This window comes from Protomyctophum parallelum, assembly GCF_964188405.1.
Source record: "Protomyctophum parallelum genome assembly, chromosome: 1".
Lineage (NCBI taxonomy): Eukaryota > Metazoa > Chordata > Actinopteri > Myctophiformes > Myctophidae > Protomyctophum > Protomyctophum parallelum.
The window spans coordinates 64,094,967-64,122,949 of NC_139697.1; the positions used below are offsets into that span (position 1 = coordinate 64,094,967).

The window sequence follows — 27,983 nt, forward strand, 5'->3', positions numbered from 1 at the left end:
ATGGCGCTCTTACCTCTCCACAAGAAGGTCTTCTCCACACTGCGCGCAGTTTGGAGACTGAAGAATGGGGCGATCCTCTTCTGCACGCCGTTCCTCTTGCTGCCACTGCCGCTCCTCGTTGGCACGTCGGTAAGATTATGCAATTTGAATTTGGTAACATATTCCATTGATTTTAAATTAATTTAAAGGCTATACGTTCATTAATTTCCCCCTAAGTGCAGCCTTATGGTGAGTGAGTGTGTGACTGTGAGTATTATAAATTCACTGCTGGAGGGGGAAAGAAATTCGCAATTCCTTTTTTATGACTTATTGGTGACTGGAATTGTTCAACAATGAATGAATCTGCGGTTCAGTAAAGCGCGCAACATTGAAACAACTAAATGTCGTGCTTTAGCCTATCTGTCACCATCACTGTGCACCACTGGAGCGGCATACAGTTTATATGCATATAGCTAGTCAATTAGGCAATTTAATATTTCAATTTAGCCTAAATCCAAAATAAATATTTGAACATATTATTTGAAATGGTCCAGTGCTTCAGTATGTTCATATTTGGTGCGTAATTCTGCACATCTGATGGCATTAGCCTATGCACATCAAGCGTGCGTGTGCACGTGATTGTGCCCCCCGTGTGCGTGTGTGTGAGGAGGGGTCATGATAAATTGAACAGATATTGAAACGGGTTCCAAAGCCCAGTTCAGACCAGGGGGGCAGTCAGACAGATATTTTGTGAAGCCATAAGGAAAAAGGGATTTCCTGAAAATTCATATAATGGCCTGTTGTGGCGCTGTCATTGGGCTCAAAAAACCCCATAGCTCCATAGAGATCCATGTATTTGGGCCCAACTTCACCTAGACTGTATTACCTTAATAAACATGGTCATGAATACTTTCTGCTTCCAGTCACTAGTTTAAAGTCTCATTTCTAATGTCATAATATTCTTTTGGGAAAATTATGGTCCCATTTATTAAAAAAATGTATTAAAAATAAAGTCGCGTATGTTCTGAGGGGCGTGGCTACTGTTACAATCTATGAACGGGATCCCCCACCCACTCAAGTCAAAATAAAAACCAACGAAGAAGAAGGGGGGAAGTCCCGCCTCGTTGTCTGGGCCAGCCAATGGCTCAGCTGGGCCCAAACGGATCCATATCAGACCCGGAGAACGCTTTGTCCATATTTTTTACAGTCTATGGTTCAGACTCAGAGAAGAAGAAAAAAAAATCTGCCACTCTCATTCAGTGTATTTTGGGGTCAAGACCATGCACCGGAAAAACAGTGCCCTAGGCACAAATCTAAGCTAGCAAATATAAGACGATCTCTTCAAAATAATAGTTCCCTAGAGTATTGAAAAAAAGTTTTGCACTTTTAAACTATAAATTAAGCATTTAAACGATGCTACAAGAAAAAAATAAGTAATGTTTCTGTGTAAAGATAAGTAATTAATAAGTTATCTAAATGGATAAATGCTATTCACTGGAGTGCATGGACTTTATAAAGTGGACGCTGGACAAAGATCCCTTCTATGTATCGACTAGTGTGACATACATACGGGGAGACCTCCTCTACAACACTAGGAAAAATCACTGGCCTATAACAACAGACATTGTATGTGTAAAGTGGGCATACTCAATCGGCTATAGAGGAACTACTCACACCGATTCAGATTAATAGTGACAGGCCCATAGTGCTTTTAAAAGCCAGTATGCGTATCTTCAATCAAGATAGCATGAGTATGTACTTGTTACGCTGCTGGAGAATAGTGGTAGGAAAGGCAGATAACAAAGATTTTAATTTCTGTACCATAAGGGCATGTAAGCATGATGGAGGACCTGGAAATAGAGGAGATATCTTTGGATATCAAGTCCACTATTCTGCCATGCCTACTTGTGTAGTGCCCCCTGTATACATGGCACCCATTTAACCCATTTTGACCTGAGGCCGATTCTAAACGAAACGCCTCCTAAAAACCTAACCTAAGGTTTTCTGAAAACCTTCAAATTCTTATAATTAAAATTAACAAATAAATGATGTTGCTATATGACCCGCAGAGGTGTATGAGACACAGAGGTCGCATCCGGCATGACACCAGATCTGAATGATGTGGGACATGGTTTCAGCTTCAGTAGTAATGTCATTGTTCCGACCTCCCGTTAGTCAGACCGATTATAACAAAAAAATACATCGCATGGATGCACCTGGGACGGATCTTCAGTGATGTTTCCTGAGGTCAACGGGGTTTCGGGTCTTCCAACATCATACCCCTCACTCAGGCGATCCAGCCGGGGTTGATCAAACCCCGACTTATGTCCCAGTAGCTACCCTCGATCAGTCCATCGGAATGAGCAAGGCCACACAATCCGTTGCTCCGGAACTACTCTGCCGGGACTGGGAGAACCAAAATCTGGCGCGTGGAAGGACTCGCTCTGTGGGTTGACTCCTGTCCGGGCCCCTCCTACGTCTCACCAGGTCCACTCCTGCTCTCACCATGTCCAGGACCTGTGCATTGCACCAGACTCCCAGCACCAGGCACTCCATTCAGGAGTGGTGGATTATAATGGCCCTCCTAAGGCCTCACCAAGGTTGTCACATAGTCTATTCCTATGAGTCACTATAAATAGAATAGAGAGGAATGAAAAGATTGCAACTTATCGTGCTCAAGACAGTACATTACTGGTATTCACAGGACCTCAGCCTCTGGGCATGTATGTACTGTATGAGTATACTGTACGTATCACAGTGGAACAATCTGTCATCACACACATGATGGATATGAGTAAAAGAAATACACAAGCTAATTAAATCATTAAAACATTTTTCACCCATCATTCTGTCTTGTCTGTCTGTCTGGAAAATGAGAACAAGGATACACACACACACACACGCATGGTTAAAATGGAGTTACAATGGGTTTGTATAGGAAGGTGCCGGGGCAGCTAAAATTAATATCTAAATACTGAATCGAGCAACTTCAAAACTGTCTGGAGTGTCCACATGAGCCTGAGTGGACAATAAACGTTTTTGTAAAATGAGTGAAATATATATGTTGTAGAGGAGGTCTCCCCGGACATGTGCATATGTCACATATTGTCCAGCGTCCACTTTAGTCCACTTTAGTCTGGAAATGGGATGTTTTTTTTTACCTCTGACCTCGCTGTATGGCGTGCCATTTCTTTTTACACCTCTGCTGCCTAGGGGAGGGTGTGGTGTTGTAGAGGAGGTCTCCCCGGACATGTGCATATGTCACACTAGTCGATACATAAAAGGGATTTTTGTCTAAAGTCTAAAGTTTGTATAAAGTCCATGCACTCCAGTGAATAGCATTTATCCGTTTAGATAACTTTTTTTACGTTATTTAATTACTTATTTTTACACAGAAACATAATGTGTGTCTTTACAATAACTGTAATGTAATAATAATACTAATACTAATAATGTAATGTAATAATTATTTAATTAACGGCACTTTTATTCTGAAAGCAACCGTATGTCTTAGATTTTGCTAGCTCTCACACAGGAAGCTCTAGATTTGCCAAAAAGACGGAGCCCATGCACTGGATGGGGTGAAATTCCTTCCTCTCCAGTGGGGGATTTCATTTTCACATGACACAATGCTGACCTCGTCCTTGACCCCTTTGTTGTCTTAGCCAAATCATTGGGTAGACAAACTAAAACCACAAATGGGGAATCTCTCATAGGCCTATATACATACCTACCTATAGCCTACATCTCAAACACACATGACTGGTTCTGTGCATCTATAGTCCTGGATACTATTTAAAAAAAGGTAAAACTAGAAAAAGTGCCCTTCTGGGCACAGGTCTCCACCAGGTTATCCACAGATCCGTGCAGTTAGAGGTAAAAACACTTTTGGGCCAGTTATAGCGCCACCTTGAGGCTGAGTTGAAATTGTTCATGTGGCATTTCGTCCTCGGCCTAGTGGGAATGTGCGTGCACAATTTCAGGGAAATCACGTGATGTGTTCATGATTTGCAGCATTTTGTTTGAAACTGAGCACTCCTGTGAACTTTGGAAGCCAATCTTAACCAATCAGGATGGAATCTGAAAAATCTGAAAGACCCGTTTCGTTGAATGGCTCTAGAGAGACTGTGTACTAATTTGCGTGATGTTTGGACAAAATCTGTAGGTGTACTGTGAAAAAACTTGTTTTGCACAAAGCGGCCTCCTGGTGGCGCTATAACAGGCCGTTCTGGAAAGTTTGGGGCAGAGGTTCATGGTTGGCATCCAGGGAGTGTGTGTGCAAAATTTGGCATCGACCGGGTTAACGGTGGCTGAGATTAGCTGGTCACGGACGGACGGACGGACGGACGGACGGACACACGGACACACGGACGGACGGACGGAGTGCAAAACATACTCTCCCCATGCCTTCGGCTGGTGGAGACAATGAAATGAATCCACTCATTGAATGATTTGAGTGTCTGAGTGCACGCACAGCAGGTGTCTCTGTAGTATCTCGTAGCTACTCCAGTGGAAACGGGTTTTGTTGTTGTAGTAGGCAGGTCAGTGAATAAAAGTAAAAACATTCCATGAGATCCCACGTTTTGAGAAAGAACGGTCTCTGTCATTGTTTATACACTATTCCCATAATCACTGTGGCACCATGGACCCCTGACTTGGTCTGAAACTCAGAGACATATAGGTTTCTTAGGAAAAACAATACATCTGTCTAGTATGAAACATAAATGTAATTGTATAAGTAAGAATCATCACATCACCTGAAATGGAGCTGTTGACATGAACTAAGGTAGCCTATTAAACTGAGGTTTGCATTCATAAGTGTATAGGTGTCGCTTAATCTTATTTGTTTTACTTCTGAGAGTTGTGATTGTAACAAAGAGAGAGCATACAGACATATGTGCATAGATACATACAAACCTATACACTACATACTGTACATGCATACTCCATCTTAAGTGTTATTGTAAGTCTGAGAGTAAACATCTGATTGTGTTTGTGATTTTGAATAGTTGGAGAAGCAGAGAAGTTTCTACTTATAGGAGTCATCTAATGTTTATACTGAGCATATCCTGTGTGTGTGTGTGTGTGTGTGTGTGTGTGTGTGTGTGTGTGTGTGTGTGTGTGTGTGTGTGTGTGTGTGTGTGTGTGTGTATGTGTGTGTGTGTGTGTGTGTGTGTGTGTGTGTGTGTGTGTGTGTGTGTGTGTGTGTGTGTGTGTGTGTGTGTGTGTGTGTGCGTGCGCACGTTGCAGGAGGCTAGCTGTGCCTATGTAATTGCCCTGATGGCAGTGTATTGGTGTACAGAGGTGCTGCCGCTGGCTGTGACCGCAATCCTGCCCATTGTTCTCTTCCCTCTGCTGGGAGTCATGGAGTCCAAAGATGTAAGATTCCTCCTTACAACTAATATATAATGATAACAAAATATTCTTAAAACCATGAACTTCACTCTTCAGTGCATGCTTCCCATTTGTTCTTTACACTGAGACCTTTGTACTTTTCTGCATTGACCAATACTACTAAAAAAATTGGACAGTAAACCTACAGATTTTGTCCAAACATCACACAAATTGGTATACAGTCTCCTCTCTGGAGCCATTCAACGAAACGGGTCTTTCAGATTTTTCAGACTCCATCCTGATTGGCTAATATTGGCCTCCAAAGTTCGCAGGAGTGCTCAGTTTCAAACAAAATGCCGCAAATCATGAACACATTGTTAGATTTCCGTGAAATCCCACTAGGCCGAGGAAGAAATGGCACTGGAACATTTTAAACTCAGCCTCATGGTGGCGCTATAACTGGCCGATTAGTGTTTTTACCTTTAACTGCATGGATCTTTACACCAATTCTACAGATCAGAATACACTTCATGTTGAAAACTTTCCCCTTAAGAAAAGTCTACAGTGTAAGTCAACTCACTAGAATTAAAAGAATATGCAATGTTCCACAACAATATGATAAGTATTGCATTGTGCATGTGTAGACAACAAAAATCTATTACTAAGCCACACCTCATTTTACTACACTACATTCAACCCAAAAGCACATACTTTTAAAACATTGTCATATATTCTAAAATCTAAAAACTTAACTTTTAAAAGAAGAAACACTTGTCAACAAAAGACAGGGTAATTAGACACATACAGTAAGTAGAGTGCAAAGATGCAATTTAGTGCTTCAAAGGAACTAGGATACGAGGCAAACATTACAACTAGCATCTGTCTAAACAACATGCCATCTAAATAACAACCTTAGCATTTGTGTCTTTCACTGCCGCCGAAACCCTCATCCACGCATTCATCACATCCCGGATTGACTACTGCAACAGCATACTCAATGGCACCACCTCCAAAGTCCTCAACAAACTACAACACGTTCAAAACTCCGCTGCCCGCCTGCTCACCAGTACACGCTCCAGAGACCACATCACACCCGTCCTCCACGACCTACACTGGCTTCCCGTCAAACAAAGAATTCACTACAAAATCCTGCTCACCACCTACAAAGCTCTCAATAACCTGGCTCCCCCCTACCTCTCCGATCTTCTTGAACCATATGTCCCCCCCCGCTCCCTCAGGTCCAGTGAAGCTAACCTCCTGAAGGTCCGCAAGGCCAAGTACCGTACCTGGGGGGACAGGGCCTTTTATGTTTCTGCCCCCAAACTCTGGAATGAACTCCCCAACCATCTCAGAGCTGCTCCCTCTCTCCTCTCTTTCAAAACCTCACTAAAAACCCACCTCTTCAGAATAGCCTTCCCCAGTTGAGGCCTCGTTTACCTTTTTATCTTTTTAACCCTGTATCTGTTATTTTTTAGCTTTGATCTTTTTTCTTAATAAAGTCTGTTCCTGGTGTTCATGTAAAGCGCTTTGGGTATTTAGAAAAGCGCTATATAAATCTGAGCTATTATTATTATTAGCTATTATTAACAATAACAACGATAATAACGGTCTGCAGTCTAAGCCTTTGGCAGCATAACTAAGGGCCAGTCCAGGGCACGGCTGAGCCAGTCCTAACTATAAGCTTTATCAAGGTTCCACAGAAAAGGACCATGATCGTTGAAGGCACTGCCTCACATTCTACTTTTGGGACATTCTAGGAACCACAAGAAAGCCTGCATTCTGGGATACAATGAGCAAGATATGGTATGATGGTGCCATCATACCATAGTGAATATCGGAGAAATTGTGAATATTGGAGAAATATGATCTCTTTTCCTAGTTCAGGACCGGCTAGAGAGCCTTGAAAGATATGTTGGGGCAACCTGATAAGGAATTGTAATAATCCCACCTGGATTTAACAACTGTGTGGATTTGTTTCTTCACCTGTATCATTTTGTGCCTGTTTTTGCAATTAAAGGTGTTTTAAGTGTGTTGTTTGTTATGTGTTTCATGATGACCCTGATGATTGTCACAACTTAAGCCAAAACATGTTCTACATACAAGTTATTCTACATACTGTATACTATACTATACTTTACTTTACTAACATCATTTTGACCTCAGACTTTTTCATGTTGTGTGAATATTATTTACCTTTCAGATAGAGTTAGCCATCACATTTTATTAGCTCTAATGTCTACTGTTGTGTGTACTAGGTGTGTATGCAGTACATGAAGGATACTAACATGCTGTTTGTGGGTGGTCTGATGGTGGCAGTGGCTGTAGAACACTGGAACCTTCACAAGCGTATTGCCCTCAGGGTTCTGCTCATCGTGGGCGTCCGGCCTGCCCTGTGAGTAATCACTTACACCTGTTATTGCTGACAAATGTTAATGATACCTCAAAGTTGTGACAGATAAGAGCATGTGCTAAAAGCATTACTTGTACATTGTTGTACATAGAAGAAAGCCTGCACGCATGGTTCAGAAAATAAATGCTTTATCGTGAAACAAATAACCAAATATATATTCCATCGCCCTGCTATCTCCCAGGTTAATGTTGGGATTCATGGGAGTGACTGCCTTCCTGTCCATGTGGATCAGCAACACAGCCACCACAGCCATGATGGTCCCCATCGTCCAGGCTGTTCTCGACCAGCTCAACCAGTCTGAAGATTCCCAAAGAACCCCCAGGAGCCAGAAGAATGGTACAGTCCCATACCAGGACAATCAGAGGAAAGTCACTGTCAACCTGCAAGATGGGGGTGTTGGACAGGAGTACACCGCCCCAAGGATTATAGAAAACGGTATGCCTATATTCAAGGATAGTCAGGAGGAGGATAGGAGAGTAGATTTTATTGTCAGTTCATTGTAATGTTCACTTTCCACCTAAGTGAATGATGAACATCTTACAATAAATGCACCGAATCTCTGTACGTGTCTGTACGTACGTTAGCCCTCCAAGCAGAACCCAAATGCTACTGAAGTTTCTGACATTTGTTCGACCCAGTGCATTGGGTCCTGTAGCACTACTACCATGCCACCTGGGACGCACCCATTTTAAAACATAAACAACATGTTTAACGGCTCCCCGCGCTCTTTGACGATATTTTTCAGTGTGAGGCTTTCTGAATATGTAAAGTATAAGTACCCATACATGCCGCTGCGAATATCTCCTGTGGCGCGGAAGCCGTTAAGTATTTTTAATATATGTTTGCCCGATTTGGAAGCTTGGATTCTTCTCTTCCTTCCTTGTTTATTGACACCTCATTGTACCGCCTATCTGGCTAGCTAGTGGCGCTATAGCTATGACACAGCAGATCAGAGGCAGGGACGTAGCCGGCACAAGCCAACCGCACACCGGGAGGCGGTACAATAAACGGTAAACAAACAAGAAGAAATAAAGCGACCAAATCGGTCAAACAAAGATTAAAAATACTTAACGGCTTCCGCGCCACAGGAGATATTCGCAGCGGGATGTATAGCTACTTAAAGTTACCGAATTCAGAATAACTCAAGGAAAATAATGCCGTCACTTGGCGCAGATCCTATTTTAGAGAGAATTTCTACATCCGTGTACTGGAATTTCCATACGAAAACACATCACCGCACAGGGACCCTACGGGTCAGCCCGGTTCGGTTCGGATTGGGCTGACCCAGGGGGTTCCGAGAGGGGCTATACGTACGTCTGTAATCTGTGTAACTCGAGAACCGTTCGCCCAACCGACTTCAAATGTGACGCACAAATGTGACGCACATGTTCCATGCCACGACACTAAGTGCAATTCCCGGTGTCAAGTCCGTCAGATAGCCGGTTGTCCAGAACCAGCACAAAAACCTCTGCCCAGGCTGTGGACAGGGCCCAAATTAGCCAATTGATCACACCTGATCACCATAACTGGGTGTGCCATGCATTTCCAAACATTCAAGAACAGGCCGGGGCACTGTTCTAGTGTGCATAATAGTCTATTTATTATGCTTGTTTTGTACAGCTGAATGAGCAGTAAATAACACCAGAATGCCAAAGTTAGGCTTTCTTTTGAACACGTGTATGTGTTTAATGGGTGTTGTTCATGAGTGAGGGGAGGATGAAGCGGGAGATCAGCCAGAGAAACGGAGCAGCATGGGAGTAGTATTGTATTCGCTGTACCACACTGTTGTGATCAAAAGACAGCTGAGTGAGAAGGCAAAGCTCTCTGTATACCGGCCAATCTTCCTTCCTACTCTCTGACCTATGGTCATGAAGTATGGGTCATGACCAAAAGAAGAAGATACAAGTGCCCGAAATTATCACAGCCAGAAGGTCCTGGGTTCGATTCCCGCTCGGGACGCTGTGGGTGCTGGCGGCGTGTTTCCTCCTCCGCGTCATCAGTGCTCATACCCGAAGGCGGGGTTGGCGAAAGGGCCTTTCTGTGTGGAGTTTGCATGTTCTCCCCGTGTCCCCTAGGGTAGGTACCCTCACAAAAAACATGCAGTAATCCTGGTCACTAAACTGCCTCCCCCTGGCCAGCCGGGGCGCCTGATGGAGGGGAAAGGAACTGGTTGGAATAACGTGTTCCTTCCACGCGCTACGTCCAACCAGGGAAACTCCCCCCTGTCAGGTGTAAAGGAGCAACTTGGACACTCAGGCATGAAGGAAGCATGAGTTCAAGACCGTTGCTCTCCCCTTGTCCCCCATATATGGGGACTAGGTTGGTGGAGGGTGTGTAGAGCCCAGGATCACATTAGATGATTGACACAGGGGTGAAAAATGGGAATCGTGGGATAAAAAATATATTAAAAAAAAACAAGTGGCCGAAATGAGTAGAGCCACTGCTCCTTCACGTGGAAAGGAGCCTGTTATGGTGGTTCGGACATCTAGCGCGGATGCTTCCTGGGCATCTCCCTAGGGAGGTCCTATGGGCACGTCCCACTGTGAGGAGGCCATGGGGCAGACTATGGACCAGATGGGGGATTTGCCAAGCCCCCAGGGAGGCTCTCCAGTGTTGAAGCACTCGACTGCAGGCGGACCCGTGGATTCATGACGAGGAAACCCCGTGCAGCTGGGCTTTAACATTGAGCGCTCGTTTGCACTTCCTCATTTGACCACCAAAATTTGGTGGTCAAATGCGGAATTATTCCGGGTGCTTCAAAACGCCACTGAGCAACTTCCACTGAAATAGTGGTTCAGTCTTTTATTCCTCTATGGGATTTGCTGGCCTTGGATAAAGTGGCTGGAACTAGAACCCGATAACGGATGCATGTGATAAAGCATGAGTTGTGTTTTTCATCACCTACTTTTCTATTTGTTTTTGCCCAGGTGTGAAGGATACTGACACACGACAGGACAACCAGGAGAAAAACACTTACCTACATGGCATCGTGACACAACAGGACACAATTGGCTCAGAGGGTCACCCGGACAGGTGGGACATAGTAACCTTCCAGGCCGTGCCAGCGCCCCAAGACAAACCTCCCTCAGACAGTCCCAACAGCAAGCGTAACAGTGGGAATGGTGAGTCCATCCATATACCAACTGTTTAAGTCTGATCCTGTGCCTCCAAACTGCTGCTGGTTTTCATTCACAGAATAATTAAAAGTAGTGTAAGTGATATATTTTGGTTAAAAACAAAAGATGCTTAAAATAATTATTTCATAAGGAAAAGGTCTTCACCACAAATGCATAAATAAGTACCGTATATTACAACATATAGCAGAGCTGGTGCAATAGGGCTGTTGCTGCAAAATTCAAAATCCCATTGATTACTGATTGGTCAGGCGCGAGAACCAATGAAATTGAAATTCCAATATTTAACCCTGTCCAGTAATAAGACATCCTGTGTGTCGGTAATTAATATCTCCACTCGTTGTGCAGTGGTTCTGCCCACGGCAGCTCTGAGGTGTCAGATGGAGCTTGAGGAGCTCTGCGGTGGGGACGAGGAGGAGGTAGAGGAGGAGAGGAAGAGGATGTGTAAAGGCCTCCTGCTGTGTGTGTGTTACGCTGCTAGCATTGGAGGCATCGCCACTCTCACAGGCACCGGACCCAACCTGGTCCTCATAGGGCAAATGAGCTCGTGAGTACTACGACAAACATGTTCATGTATACTATACACATGTACGTATCGATACATATATAATACACACCAGGGATGAGTAATGTAACAGAATATAAATGTATCGGTATGTATAATAATTGAGGGATCAGGGACTCAATCCCACTGCGATGTTGAATGTGTCCCATTGAGTCATTCACACTAGTCTGAAACCCAACAATATATTCACTGCAGATCACTATGATTATACAGTAGACTACTTTCATGTCTTAGAATGAGTTATCAAGTGAATGAAAAAAAACATTCGTTTTCCAATCCAACCGCCCTCACTCACTTTCTGTATCGCACTTCCACACAGACTCTTCCCACAGAATGGTGACGTCATCAACTTTGCCTCCTGGTTTGCCTTTGGTTTCCCCACCATGTTGATGATGCTGATCCTAGCTTGGTTCTGGCTTCAGTTCCTCTATATTGGCTTCAAGTGAGTATGGCAACAGATCTACAGCAAAAACCTAAGCTGAGAAAGTAGGCAGAGTTTGTAACAGGTAACACAATCTCAGCGATAGCAGGTACAAGCATAAGTCAGGGAAACAGGCATGGTCATTATTCTGTCCACCCTTTGCATATGAAAAGCAGTGTTGGGCTTTTATACAAGCATTTATGTTATTGTCGTGATAACCCGTCACTTCTCAAAGGCCTAGTCGCAGCTGATAGCAACAGTAGCACTGGATAACAACAAAACATCTAAAGACCCTTTTCCCTCCCCTCTCCCCCCTCACGTTCGTTTCTCTACTCATGCTTTGATTGACAAGCTAAACAAGTTATCAGCGTTTTGTCAATGACCGGACCTGGCCGGTCGCTCATCGACGCCCGACTAGAAGTCCCGGCCCGACTGCACAGAGCTATCTACAACAGGTTGTCGGCAGGTTGTCGGCATGAGATACTTTCCAACGCCGGGTCAGGCTCATATCGGTGCGGTGGAAAGTTGCCTTTACAGGTAGCGGGTTCCCTAATAAGAGCATGTGAAAACTGTAAGTCAGATGACAGGCAGGGTTCGTTACATGTAATCAGAATGCATAATGCTGGAAGACCACGGGTAAGACGCTGGCATGATCTGGCAAGGAACAGGTTAATTGCAGGTTATGCATAGCTCAGACAATAATGAGAAGATGAGAAGCAGGTGCATGACTGGGAGGGGAAGAACATGGAATGAAGTGAGGTGATCTGCAATCACAAGAGAGAGTGACTAGGTGGGGCAAAGACGAAACCAAAAACCCACACATTGCTCACACATTAAACAGAGACACACAAGAAAGAGGAACCGCAGGAAATGTACAATTCAGGAATTTAGCAGATGCTCTTATGCAGAGCAATCTAACCTAGCATCTTTCAAAATATTATGCTATCTAAATAATATTCTTACGTCAAGCATCTGTATGTCTACAATAACCAACATTATAGTATACCTATAGCATCTATCAAAACAAACAGATACAGGGAGCGCCATAGACTCCCTGTATTAGCTGATACGTGTACGATAAAAAGGGGTGTAGGGGTGTATGTCCTAAAGATAAGGGGGTGACATGCTTTTGATTGTCTTGTAGGTCATCATCACCACTCACCAGTGTTTTAAATTGGATGCAGGCAGCAACCGGAAGCACATGAAGAGAAAGATAGGGGTGAAATTGTAGATCAGGCATCCTGGAGGACTTGAATGGGTTTGAGTGAGGATGCCGGCAGACGAGCAAGGAGGAAGTTGCAATAGTCACGCAGATCTCCAGAGATGACTGAGGTTGGTCAAGGAGCTGGACAGAAGTGAGATAGGGTCTGATTCAATGGATACTGTAGTGTAAACCTACAAGATAGGATTGTGCATCTTTGTATAGGTGCAAACCTACAGCATCAGGATGGGATGAAAGCAAACAGGTAGATGGAGAACAAACCGAGTGCCATGCCTGTGATATCAAGGTCAGAAAGGGTGTCCAGTGTCCACTAGAAGCTGGAGGTTGACATTATCTACAGCACTCAAGGAATGGGAGTGTCACTGTGACAGCATGATTATGATTATATGTATGTTGTATGGTGTCTGAACTGATTGTATTGAATTCAACTTTCATGTTGAAAGTAATGCCTCCACAACCCTGAACTGTGTCTAGCCCCGCTCGGAACCCTACGTACAGTTTGTTTACTTTACACTTTACGTAAAGTGTAGTGTAAACAAACTGTACGTAGGGTTCCGAGCGGGGCTAAACTGTGTCTTGCTTTTGTCCTCCAGTCTGAAGCGTACATGGGCCTGCGGCGCGGTCCGATCGGAGAAAGAACAAGCAGCATACGAAGTGATCAGAACAGAATACCGCGGCCTGGGCCCCATGTGCTACGCAGAGCTCAACATCCTGGCCCTGTTTCTGCTGCTGGTTGTGCTGTGGTTCACACGAAGCCCGGGCTTCATGGACGGATGGGCCACGCATATCTTCAACGCCAAGGCTGAGTAAGTACACAATGGAGCTGAATAAATGTGCTTGAGCCTGTTCATCGGAATCGTTTAGTGTAACAAGTGACTTCATTAGGAATTGAAATGGCTTTTGAATTTCATTTTCACCATTATAGAATGTTCATGATTACTGAAGATTGTTTTATACACAAGGGCAAGGGCCACACGTTTAGCAGAGCTGCCATGTCTCACCCTTTGAGTGTGACAGTCACGCAATTTAACCCTTTACCACGCACAACGCCACACATGCCATTTCACACGCATTATAATGATAAATAACAATTTTCTCTGCGGCTCCGCCGCGTAATAACGCACGCTCATGTGTGCGTCCTTACAAACGGTAAAATAGCCGATCTGCATGCAGCGCTGATATATGCAGGAGGGTAAACAGTGGACCAAATGTCAGCAGGGTCCCTGACTGTGTGACGCATGGAAATGAGCCATGCTGAGTTTAATATCGCTTCGAAATATTTTTCATGGAAGACAATATAGCCCCCACAAGTTACAACAAGTGAGTAAGTGACTATCTCTCTTCTATACTGGTGTGTGGCGTCTCTTGCGTGATATGAGGAAGTGGAACGGTGCCATAGCCCATGCACATTATAGGGACAAAGTCGTGTGTGTGTGTGTGTGTGTGTGTGTGTGTGTGTGTGTGTGTGTGTGTGTGTGTGTGTTATTCCGTGGTTAGTCAGACCAGATTTTGTATTGCACTAAACGCAGGGCTGCCATATTTCAGAAAATGTCAAGAGTGAGACTCTAGTGTCTTAATGTGTTCGACGCCGAAAAAAATTGGCTTTTGAAGCTTTTGTGAAGTGAAAGGGAAGGGGCCGCATCGCGACTTGTTTCTGTTCATAGAGAGAGAGAGCCCACAGATGTGTTTGAACTAAGAAAATGTAAAAATAAGGAATTTTCCCACATTCCAGTTTTCTGACATATTCCCCAATTTCCACTGAGATTATAAAATGGTGCATTTATATAGCGCCTTTATCCAAGGCGCTTTACAGAGATTGTGCATTACATTCACCCATTCACACACACATTCATACACCGATGGCAGCGGAAACCATGCAAGGCACCAACTAGCACATCGGGAGCAATTAGGGGTTCAGTGTCTTGCTCAAGGACACTTCGACAGTAACTCTGGGGGAGCCCGGGTTCGAACTGGCAACCTTACGGTTACCATCCAGGCACTCTACCCCATGTTATGGGGTGAATGAATGTGGCCAGACCCATCTTCTCTTTCTGTCATAGTGACATTGTCCTGCATCAGATCATGTCCAAATCAGGTTCTCCAATCTAGCCTCTTCAGTTTTTTGAAGATTTTTTGAGTGGTGCAACCACTCCCTTACGGAGCTATGTGTGTGGCTTGCTGGCTGGCTGGGTCTGAGCACTATGTGTGTGGCTTGCTGGCTGGCTGGGTCTGAGCACTATGTGTGTGGCGTACTGGCTGGCTGGGTCTGACTCTGAGCACTATGTGTGTGGCTGGCTGGCTGGCTGGCTGGGTCTGAGTACTATGTGTGTGGCTTGCTGGCTGGCTGGCTGGGTCTGAGGAGCATAGATAGATAGATAGATATCTTTTTCATTTCTACTTTAAGCATGAGGAGGCTGTCAGTGCAGGGAGAGCAGCTGGCATGGAGGTGAAGACATCAGTGTTAAGGTTAAATATCAACGTTAAAACGGGCCAAATCGACATTAAAAAAAGCCAATTTTTTTCGGCGTTGAACACATTAAGACACTAGAGTCTCACTCTTGACATTTTCTGAAATATGGCAGCCCTGCGTTTAGTGCAATACAAAATCTGGTCTGACTAACCACGGAATAACACACACACACACACACACACACACACCCACACACACACACACACACACACACACACACACACACACACACACACACACACACACACACAAACAGGAATCTAAGGTGAAATGCAAACAGACAAACTGTGCCTTCGCCAACTTGCGTCATGCCAACAGATCAGCCTCTGATATGGACAAGGATCATTCTGGATGATCGTTGGGCCATTAGTCAATAAAACGCATATCATGTCCCACATTTCCCTGTGCTTCTCATTCCCATGCATTTTACTTGAATAAGGCACACGAGGCAGATGGAAAGATCACAGGTTAATGAGGATATTTGTGGCTCTGTATATCTGTTGCTCACATGGTCGTTGACGTCATCAAGCAAGTCCGTAGTAACGTGTGTCATTGCAGCTACAGTTGTAGCTTTGCATCTGGAAGTTGAACCCAGCTCAGCTTCAATTTGTAGCTTTGTAGTTTTTGCAGCAGCTACAAACGTTGGATCAGGACGCATCGGATAAACGTACTGTATAGCATCTGCCCATTTGAAGTAGACATGAAAAGCTTCCTTCCAAGATGTGATATCCATAATTTTAAAATGACACCTGCACATAAAACAATCTATCTAAAAGCCCTGATTATAGCTGTACTGCTCTTTACTGCACCAAAAGAGACCAAAGGGGTGTATTAGCTGGGAGGGAATTCGGCAAAATCATCAAGATTGTGACAGGTTTTACATTTTTGGCAAGGTGTTAGGTATGGACATAAGGTTTTCAAGTTGGGCTCGACCACTAGTGATCTGTTTGCAATGAATCATGAGTCAGGTTGAAACCCCAAATAATTTATAGAATGAGAATTTCAATGGATTCTGTTACTATTGGGTATGCTAAATAACATATTAATATTCAGGAAAATCTAAGTTCTGGAAAGGCATCATTTTCAAGATGGCGTCCATGATGGCTGCCAGGTTTTAGATTTTTGGGTATACGGTTTACAAAAACTATTGCAAAAAATGCAAACTAGTTGGGCTCGCCCCCTAGTGGTCTGTTTGCAATGAATCCAATATTAGACAGGACAGTATGGTTGAAACCCCAAATAATTGATAGAAAAAACTTTTCAATGGATTCTGTTAATATTGAGTATATTATGCTAAATAACATACTAAATAATTATGGAAATCTGACTTCTGGAAAGGCATAATTTTCAATATGGCTCCCATTTTAATTCTTGAACTTAGATTTTCCAAAAAGTTTAGTATGTTATTTAGTATACCCAATAGTAACAGAATCCATAGAAAAATCTCTTCTATCAATTATTTGGGGTTTCAACCATATACTGACTTGATAGCCAATTTCACTTTAGACTCCAAGCCACGAGTCAACATACAACTGTAAAATCAACGATTGTCATTTTAAAATAAAATAAATATTACATAAACCACTAAGACGCGAGAAGACGGGCGAGAAGCGAACCCAACCTTGGGGTGGCTAACCAAACAACTGATGGGAAATGCACAATTTCATAGTAAATGCTACTTGCAGTCGCAATAAACCACATCTTTACTAATACTAGACAATTTGCTGTGCACAAAGCCACGTAAACATGCAAAAAGGTGTGTTGAAGGGCATTACTTTTAAAGGGAACACACGTAAAAGTAGGTCAGAGCAGACTTGTATGTGTAACCCACCACTCACCGAAAATAACAACATTATTATTTTAGGACAAACATCAATGGATATCATACACACTGTGTTTTTCTCCTTACCCCTTTGGTCCCCTGGTGATGAATATGGGTTAAAAGTTACTAAGAATCAAAGGATGCAGACCTCAAAAAGACCATAGTTAGTTTGTACATTATATTGATTTTATGTTATCTTCTCTTGAAACAGCTGGAGTGGATGTCCTATTTAACTTTCATCAAATGCTTGTTTAAATATAATGAATACTGGTAACCATAATTATGAGTTGAATCAGTCACATTGGTCCATCTTGTCAAACTTCGTATGAACTTATGTGAATTGATGAATCATACAAAGTTTTATACAAAAGGTTACATTTACATTTTGTGTTCGAGTCCATACAAAAGCTAAAAGCAAGGTTATTGGTAAATATATATATATATATATATATATATATATATATCCTCTTCATAGTGTGTTGATTTTCAAATATTTATAATGTAATAATAATAGTGTTATTAAATCCAGCATAATTACTAGGACACAGAGATTCAATGTGTGCACATAGAATTTTACAGAAATGACCCAGAAATATTGTTCCATGCTTGTGACAACACAATCCTATTTATTCATGATAATTAGAAATAAATTGTTTTACTTCCATTTTATACGGTTAACTAAATGGATAAAGCATTTGTGCATTCACTAAACAAGCAAGAGTTTTGGACACACAATTTGATCTCTGTCAGGAAATATTTTTGTAAAGCCAGCTCTTAAAAGTACAGAAATAAATGTAACAGCATAATCTCAGTACAGTATTTTAAACAATTAACAATTTAACTGATGTTTCTGCCTACACAGTTGTGACCGAAAATATATTTCCCACAACTCAAGTTTGTTTCCCCACCCAGAGTTTGTGCACCACTAGTCTAATTGAGCTTAGTCTAATGAAGGTTGATGAAGATTCCCCTCGTCCTCCCACGCTCCATTCACTGCAGGTCTGTCCTCCCTGCTTTGTCCTCTTGGCAGTTCCTGCCCGGCCAATTGTAGATGACCCTGTGTTTTTGTTTTTGTCACTGGGTCCATGCAAATAGAAGTCAGACATTGATTGACTCCATGGTGACATCCTCATTCATAAAGTAGCAGGCATTACAACATGGCATCCTGCCATTGACCACATCACAACAGAACATGAGCAGCAAGAGGCCTATAGACGTTGGCAGCAGTACAGGCGCCAGGGCAAATAGTTGCCAAATACAGTTTTATGCTTGAAAGACTTTTTTGTCTGTCTGTGTATACATTACATGCTTAGCTACATGTCTCCTCATCATCTTTGAAGTTAGATAAAACTATAACGTGGCTCAGTGGTTAGCACTGTTGCACAAGAGACTGTAATCTTCTGCTGCCTTATGTTTTATTTCTTTGTTTGAGCATACACTTTGCAATATTATGACATGTTTGTTTTTATTTATAATTGTTATCCCACAAATTTGCAACCCATTTTTTCACCCAGTGTCAATTATCTAATGTAATCATGGTGGTGTTAGGGCACTACACTTCCTCTGCCAACCTGGACTGGATGTCAGTGGAGTGGACTGACATCATGCTTCCTTCTATGCATGAGGAGTCTGCTTCTTTTCACTTGACAGGGGAAAGTTTCACCGGCCGTAGCACGTGGAAGGAACACGTTATTCCAACCTGTTCCTTTCCCCTAGTTTAGAGACCAGGATTACTGCATGTTTTTTGTGAGGGTACCTACCCTAGGGGACATGAGGAGAACATGCAAACTCCACACAGAAAGGCCCTTTCGCCAACCCCGCCTCAGATATGGGCACTGATGACGCGGAGGAGAGAAGACGCCCACAGCGTCCCCAGCGGGAATCGAACCCAGGACCTTCTCTACTAGGACAGCACTACCGACTGTGCCACAGTGCCCCTGAATTTTATGACATGTTGCATTGTATGTTGTAAAGTGACATTTTCCATTGTTTCTTTTTCTATGTTTATATTTTGTCACTGCAAATCGTTGGGAACTTAATTCCACCCACTCATTTACACCTGCAAACATTATAGTTATTGCCTCTTAGCAAGAAGGTAGTTCCTCTGGGGCTGACTACTGCAGCCTTTCTGTGTGCAGTTTGAATGTTGTGCATGTGTGTGACTGTGTTTTCTTTTACTGTAGGTTTGTGACTGATGCTACTGTGGCCGTGTTTGTGGCTGTCCTACTGTTTGTCCTGCCCTCTGAACCACCTTTCTTTTGGAGGTCCTCTGACCCAGGTACAGACAAACACACACTCTCACTTCCTATCTGAGGTATGAACCCCAGGCCTCTTCTACCCTCACAAAGTAAAATACTCAGTGTTCATTGAGATTGTCACAATTGTTATAGATGGATGGAAGAGTTCATTTGGGCCCCTTTTATTTAATTGTAAAAAATGTTTACACTTCCAGAGTTCAATGAACACTTTGCTGTGCATACTGTATGTGATTGACAATGATTGTTGACCGAAAGATGACATGTGTGTGTTTGTCCTATCAGACGTGTCCTATAGTCCATCCCCTGCCCTCCTGACATGGCAGGTGACTCAGAAGAAGATGCCTTGGAACATTGTACTGCTTCTGGGTGGAGGCTTTGCCATAGCAAAGGGTAGTGAGGTGAGTTTTTCTGTGCGTGCGTGCGTGCGTGCGTGCGTGCGTGTGTGTGTGTGTGTGTGTGTGTGTGTGTGTGTGTGTGTGTGTGTGTGTGTTTGTGTGTGTGTGATTTAATTGAACCCCCCCCCCCCCACCACACACACACACACACACACACATACACACACAAAGATCTCCTGGTGTCATCATTGCGGCTAACACGTGCCTCTATATTTCCAGGTGTCAGGTCTCTCCCTCTGGTTAGGGTCTCAGATGACTCCCCTTCAAACCATCCCTCCCTGGGCCATCGCCATCATCCTCTGCCTCCTCATCGCCACCTTCACCGAGTGTGCCAGCAACGTCGCAACGGCAACACTATTCCTGCCAATCCTGGCTTCCTTGGTATTTAACACAGTGTCATACATACAGTACATACATACAGTGCCTAGTCAAAGTATTCACTCCCTTCACATTTTGTTATGTTACAGCCTTATTCAAAAATGTCCTCAAATTTCTACACACCCCGTATACCCCATAATGACAAAATATTCACATGTGCATAATAAGCACTCACACCCACACATTTCTTTAGCTGAGGTGCATCATGTTTCCACTGATCATTCTATAACTTCATTGGAGTCTGCCTATGGTAAATGAGATTGGTTCAACATAATTTACCAATGCTCACACATGTGTCTATCGGGTACCACAGTTAACAGTGCATGTCAGAGCACAAACCAAGCCATGAAGTCAAAAGGAATTGTCTGTAGACCTCTGAGACAGGAGCCACAGATCTTGGGAAGGTTAATACCTAAAAACGTTGCGCTGCATTGAAGGTCCCAACGAACACAGTGGTCTCATTCATTCATAAATACAAGAGGTTTGGAACCGCCAGGACTCTTCCTAGAGCTGGCCAGCCGCCAGAGGCCACCTGGCCAAGCTGAGCAATTCACCCTTTGTCAAGTCCCGCCCGTGGTCGCAGCTTCACACCCCTTAGTTGCCGTTTCGTGTTTGGACAAAAATCCTTTCTCTTCATCCACTAGAACGTGTTTTTCAGTTGCTTTGTATTGATATTCTATGATCTATGTATTCAATTCTTATTTTAAACTTGGTGTCAGTACAAAGGAACATCACAGATGCCTGGGCATATCATGTTTGTTTTTAGTTTTTCCAAAAATGTGGTTTTAGCTAATTCAACATTGGTGGAACAAGGCAGAAATAGCCTGCTGGTTAGTCAGTCAGGGACCAATCAGGAGGCTGACAAATGGTGAATTGGGGGAGATGGGTCTTGCTTAGGGAGGTGTCTCTTGGTCTTTCTGTCTCTACCGTATGTCATGCTCATTAGCAGATAGTGAGAGATAAAGGAGTAGAGACAATTTGTCATCTGTTTTATACATAATCACCAATCTTAGTTAAGCGTAAATAAAACAAGGTGATGTAATAGTATATGACACATTAAAAAAGAACATATTGGACATGACAAATCTTCCCACAACACCGTGGGAGGAGAGATCATGTCATGCATGGTGACCTTTTGATTGTGACCAATCAAGCAAAGTAGTCACTCAACTCCTTGTTACAAAGCAAAGTGCATTAATCAAACAAATACCAACATTTCCGACACAAAGTGTCTTTTTGATTAACCACTTATACCCTATATACTTTGTTGTACTGTATGGCAAATAGAGAGCCGATGTACAAGCTCACAACGCATCACAGCGCTGTTTTGGGACCTTGTAGATCCACTGCATCTGATGAATATTTGTCTATTTTTGTTGAATGTTCACATATTATGACAACGTATCGTACAATCACTGTCAGCAGTGAAAAGTGGGAGGCTAATCAGGCTATAGTGAAGTGAAGATGTGAAGACCGTAGCATACTCGACTCCTCCGTAATCCGTAAGTTTCATGTCCTATACCCTGGATTTGAACAAATTTCTACCATTCTTTAAAACATAATATAAATATTGCCTGAAACTCATAAGCTCAATATATATATAGATATAAATTGAGCTTATGAGCTTCAGGCAGTACTTCTTATCAACCAGTAGGTGACGGTGTCTTACCTGACACCAGGGTCTAAATTTCACTGTGGTAGAGTAAAGAGGCCATGCACCTCCAACCACTGCAGATGTACTATAGTTATATTGTATTGTACAGTATTACAGACACCCATTTTGGTGTCGGCATCATGTCATGCTTTAGCTATTGAAAAATAGCAGATCTACAAGCTCATATCGCGCCACCGAGTGGCGCGATAGGTCTGCTATTTTTGAAAAATCGAAGAACGACTGACATTTTTAGAATCTGATCTCAGGTCAGAATGGGTTCGTCAGACCAGTGTGTGTCCCAGTGGAAACCTCGTATGAATCTGATCTCAGGTCAGAATGGGTTAACAAACTCTGTCATACAAATTGGTTAAAGAACATTATTATAATATTCATTCAAATAATGTTCGGATTGCAGCTTTAACCATGATCTTATATTAGGTTTCCGCCTTGTTAATCCTGGAATGTGCTGAACAGAACATCATAATGGCCCAAATGAAAGTACTCAGTCAGGCTCCCTGTTGAACAGAATCTTTAAGGCAAGAATGAAAGACGGCTACAAAGAACAGAGCAGAATAGTACTGAAAGAAAGAACCAGATAAGACCAGAGTGAAAGAGTGAGCAGGAAAAAGGGTGAAATGGAAGAAGGACCAAGACAAGGGTGCGCACACACACACACGCACGCACACACACACACACACACTCACACTCACACGCACACGCGCACACACACACACACACACTCACACTCACACGCGCACACACACTCACACTCACACACACACTTTTATCAGGCTTTTTTATTATTTTAATGCTACTCTAATTTATAAGTACTATTATAAGTATTTATAAGTACTTTACAGTACAGTGACAGGATGGGCAACAAAGGACAAGATTAATTCATACTCTTGATGATGGAACATATTATTACTTATTGCAACTTTACCCACTAAGTGACAGGGACACTACTTGATGTCAGGCATAATGTCTAACTTTGTACTAGCTCAAAATAAGAATATGCACATTCATTTTGGAGCGCAAAATGAAAGGAAAGGAATAGTCTGCACTTGCTACTCCAATATGTTTCTGTAAGACCAAAGACACAAACAGGTCGTTTGTGTCTTTGCACTGTACATTTTTATTCAATTTTTATGATACAATTCTACATGGATTCTATTCATTAATCTGACTTATTTGCCATTAATATAACTTGATTTTGCATTAATGTGATGTGATTTGTTTGTGTCCAGTCCCAGTCTATAGGAGTGAACCCTCTGTATGTGATGATCCCCTGCACTCTCAGTGCCTCCTTCGCCTTCATGCTGCCTGTTGCCACGCCTCCCAACGCCATCGTGTTTAGCTATGGCTACCTCAAGGTGTCCGACATGGTGAGTCCACTCTCGCGACAGGATATGAAATTCAGTAATTGTAGTAGAATTCTTTGTAGTTTGTAGTTTTAGCACTATCAGTATAGGTGTAGCCATATTAGCCATCCTTCTACCCTAATAGACAGGGGGTACACGAGCACATGGCCGTTTATCCGTGCTCCTTCTCCTACCAAACCACACTGTTAGCACACATCTCTCAATGCAAAATAAAATCTGCACGCTCCCAGAATCCAGCTGCACTACATTGCATCCACATTGTACAGTACAGTACAGTACAGTACAGTACAGTACAGTACAGTACAGTACAGTACAGTACAGTACAGTACAGTACAGTACAGTACAGTACAGTACAGTACAGTACAGTACAGTACAGTACAGTGGAGTATAGTAGAGTCCAGTGCAGACAGACAGACAGACAGAGCTTTACTGATCCAGAGGGAAATACAAATGTCATAGGCTAGCAGCACTGCAGTAGGCACCACAGAAACAGGTGTTAGTGTAGAGAGGCACAAGAAAGGTGGAAAATATGGGCCATCTGCAATTAGACTGGCCATGCTCGATTATTGCGAACGCAGTGATTGCGAATTCAGTGAGCACTAACTATGAGACCCTGCAGATCGTGTCTGTCTGTCTGTGTGTGTGTCTGTCTGTCCCGCTGTGACACCACCCGCCCGCCACCAGAGGGCGCAGCTGTAGCACACACACACACACACACACACACACACACACACACACACACACACACAACCACACACACACACACACACAGTAGAAAACTTAAAAAAATTACTAACTAAAAAGAAAAAAAAAGTAAGTAATTTATTCTAATTGTTGTTATTGCAATTTACGAGCTGCGTTCGCTTCCCACGTTTGCGCGTCTTACTTGTTTATTTACTATTAAATAAAGGCATAAGTAGGCTACCATGCAGAATCTATCACCATGAAAGAAGACTTAAAGTCTGGCCTGACCATCTGCACTTGGACTGACTGGATTATCATCAAGTATGAACCATTTGTAGATATAAATATAGACATGTCCTAGATATAAATAAAGCCTAATTTATACTTGCCTCTGTAAATGCCTAAAGCCATGAGCCACTCTTGGCTCAAAGCTCTGTATGCCCAGATCTATGAGCGATACCATGTCTCATCCACACAGTATACATTAGGTTTAATGATAACCTCAGTAACAATAGCAGCAGTGATAGCAGTAGAATTGGTGGTAGCAAGTGTAACAGTAACAATAACAATAGTTGTAACACATCAGCAGCACCATAATAGTGCAACCACTAATAGCAGACGTGGCATCTGGTCAATGCCAGTTGAAAATGTAACAATACGTGTGCATTGTTCAGCTCTCAGATGCAAGGTTGTTTGTATGTGACCCTCCGTCCGCAAACCCCCTGCAACTAGGTCACTACTTCACAACCAGCTCACTACTTTAAATGTGTCAGTGCTCTGACTCAACATGACATTTCAAAACAAACAGACAGAGACACAACTAAACATATATCTGTAAATGCACCAAGTCTCTGTATGTATGCCTTCAATGTGTACAACGCTTATTTTTAAGTTTAAAAACCAGGTATTAAATACATTATAAAACATTAACATGTTACTAAAACCTCAACCCAAAAGATTTACAACAACAAAGAAAGAAACATAATAATTATTATTACTACCACTATAATAATAATGTTAATGATTATTATTATTATTATTATTATTATTATTATATATTTCTTTAATTATTATTTAAACCAATGTCCAAAAACAAAAAAAAACGTATTGTTATAAAAAATCAGGCCATGTTCATAAAGGGTAGGCAGCATAAGCCTTGGCTTCAGCCTACACCTTTTCTGTGCCACTTTTATAAGTGGATCCAACCGCATGTATGTAGATTTATGTATGTATGTATACTGTATATGTATATATGCATATATTATGTGATCCCTTTGTTCTTTTAAATACACCGAATAAATGTACCCTACCTATGTATGTACATCTGTAATCCATGTAACTCGGAAACCGTTCGCACCCACCGACTTCAAATTTAACACACACGTTCCACGCCACCACAGGGAGTGTAGTGCCCGGTGTCCCTGCCCAGGTTCTGGACAGGGCCCAAATTAGCCAATTGATCACAGCTGATCACCCCTAGATCTCCATATATGGAGCTGTCCTGTTCTGACATCACAATGAGGTTCTGACATCTGCATAGACTCCATATTTGGGCAGGGTACGCACGTTTATCCGACACACCAAAATTCAGACATCAAATCACCCGCTGCTCCCGACATGTGTTGGTCCGACATGCCTTGCATCGTGCTTGCGGTTGGGGATTGGGGTAAGGTGTCGGACTAATGGCTGTCGGACTGTTAGTATGTCTGAACTTATGCTTGTACCCCAAATGGGCATGCCCGACAAAGAACTCCATATATGGGCATAAAAGGGACACAGAAATGATAACTGGGTGGGGCATGCATTTCCAACTTGCATCGTTCCAAGTAGTGCAGCCAAGTGCCCAACGGGCACCGCTCTAGTGTCTTTAAAACGTTAAACTACATGATGGCCTTTCATCAGTATGAGCTCCCTACACTCACACGGACGCACAGTCGCACACACACACACACACATGCATGCACACACACAGTTATATAGCTGACGGATAAAGTATTTTAGATTTAACTTCAATTTAATGAAGCAATTTATAGTTGTTGTTTAACCACTTAAGCCCTATATAATTAGTTCCTGAAATTGTTCGAATTTCCTCTATTTTTGCTGAATGTTCCCTATTTTGCTGAATCTTCTCCTATTTTTGCAGTATTATAACATGCCTGGAAAAGGGATGCAAGGGTTCATGTGCCTAAAGGTTGAACATTTTCCATAATGTGTGTGACACTGTGTACACTGTCTGTGTTCACTATGTACCTACAGTATGTAGATTGATGTATGTACATCAATCTTCTCTTATAACTCTTTCTGTCTCTCCTGCAGGCAAAGACAGGTTTGGTGATGAATATCATCGGGATCCTCTGCATCACGTTGGCCATTAACAGCTGGGGCAGAGTTCTGTTCGACCTGGATACCTTCCCCTCCTGGGCTAACGCCACTACTACTGTCTAGTACTGTAGTGCAAGAACCTTATTCATACTAAAAACCAAAGAACTTGTCCAAACAAACAAACAAAAAGTATTGTTCACTTTTATAAGTGGATCAAACCGCATGTATGTAGATTTATGTATGTATGTAGTGTACTGTATATATGTATATGCATATATTATGTGCTCCCTTTGTTCTTTTAAATACACCGAATAAACTTACCTTACCTATGTACGTACATCTGTAATCCAGAGTTCTGTTCGACCTGGATACCTTCCCCTCCTGGGCTAACGCCACTACTACTGTCTAGTACTGTAGTGCAAGAACCTTATTCATACTAAAATCCAAAATCCTTTTTTGGTTGGCTTTGTGTAAATTGTTTATTAGAATGTGGTGATCTATTCTAACCTGTACTTGAAGGAGTATAGGCTGCAGGCTGCAGCATACTACAAAATGATACCATAAATTTTTCGGCTTTGGCAGGACTTGCCAAACCCAACAAAGTTCTTAGAGCAAAAATAAATGTAGTCACTCCAAGTTCTCAGCGCTAGACCTCGCCCACTCAGTAGTCTGCCTTGCAACACCGCAGCTTGTTCGAGCCACTGCCCACTGAAGCATTGTGTATATATTTTTATATACATTTTTTATCAACCTCCAACATCATTTTTTGTCCACAGAGTCTTTGCGACGCAGACACTCATTTTTTGTCCACAGAGACTTTGCGACGCAGACACTGGACAAAGGGTGTGCTATCTCTCTTAGTTAGTTTCCATCTGGTTGTGTTTGTAGTCACTCAGAAAGGGATTATCCTCAGCCAAAACTATTCATTGTATGTGTCAAGTCCAATTATGGATGGACGGGATTTATTCTCAGAATTGGAGTAAAATATATATTGGGTCAAATTGATTGATCAACTGTGGTTCTCTAACTGTAGAGAGCTGTGGGTCTTCACATTCCATTAGGTGAAAAGAGCTGAGGGAACATAGGGATGACCCCCTCTCGCAGAGAGGGCAGAAGAAATGGTCAGTGGCAAATAATAATGATAATGTAGATTTAAAACCACATAGTCCACATAGTGGTAGCCTACTACCACTGAACTAATCTGAAAACCATCAAGGAACTGAATTGTATCTGATCTGAATGGTTCTAGACAGGGCCGATCTAATGCAGTTTAGAGTGTTCCAGTAAGAGCTATACTTCTACCAGACAGCAGGGTAGGAAATAGACTGTTAGGGTGTGCAAAGCCACATGCCAGGGTACTGTTTTCATCTTGTGTTGGGGAAGTGTGAACAGAACGTGTGAATGTATGTTATGTTATGTGTTTTATGTTTAATAATGAATTAATAAAAACCCTATGAAAAGCATGTTTGAGTTTGTCAAAGATAAGCGATTATTGGAACATTTAGTCCAGCTGTGCGTGTTAAACTCTTGTAATTCTGCTTGTATTCTTGAGC

At 42.6% G+C, this 27,983-nt stretch overlaps 1 protein-coding gene across 1 annotated transcript; it reads left to right on the top strand.

Annotated features, from left to right (window-relative positions):
* On the top strand, positions 1-26,553 carry LOC310854054 (Na(+)/citrate cotransporter-like; the record flags this gene model as incomplete). The annotated part of the gene is made up of 13 exons (XM_083758535.1): positions 1-129; positions 5,230-5,358; positions 7,569-7,705; positions 7,905-8,158; positions 10,651-10,845; positions 11,206-11,404; positions 11,742-11,864; positions 13,659-13,871; positions 19,541-19,635; positions 19,898-20,013; positions 20,230-20,391; positions 23,290-23,427; positions 26,425-26,553. The coding sequence occupies 13 exons, from the start codon at positions 1-3 to the stop codon at positions 26,551-26,553; spliced, it is 2,019 nt and encodes a 672-aa protein (XP_083614661.1).
* Between the last annotated feature and the right edge of the window lie 1,430 nt (positions 26,554-27,983).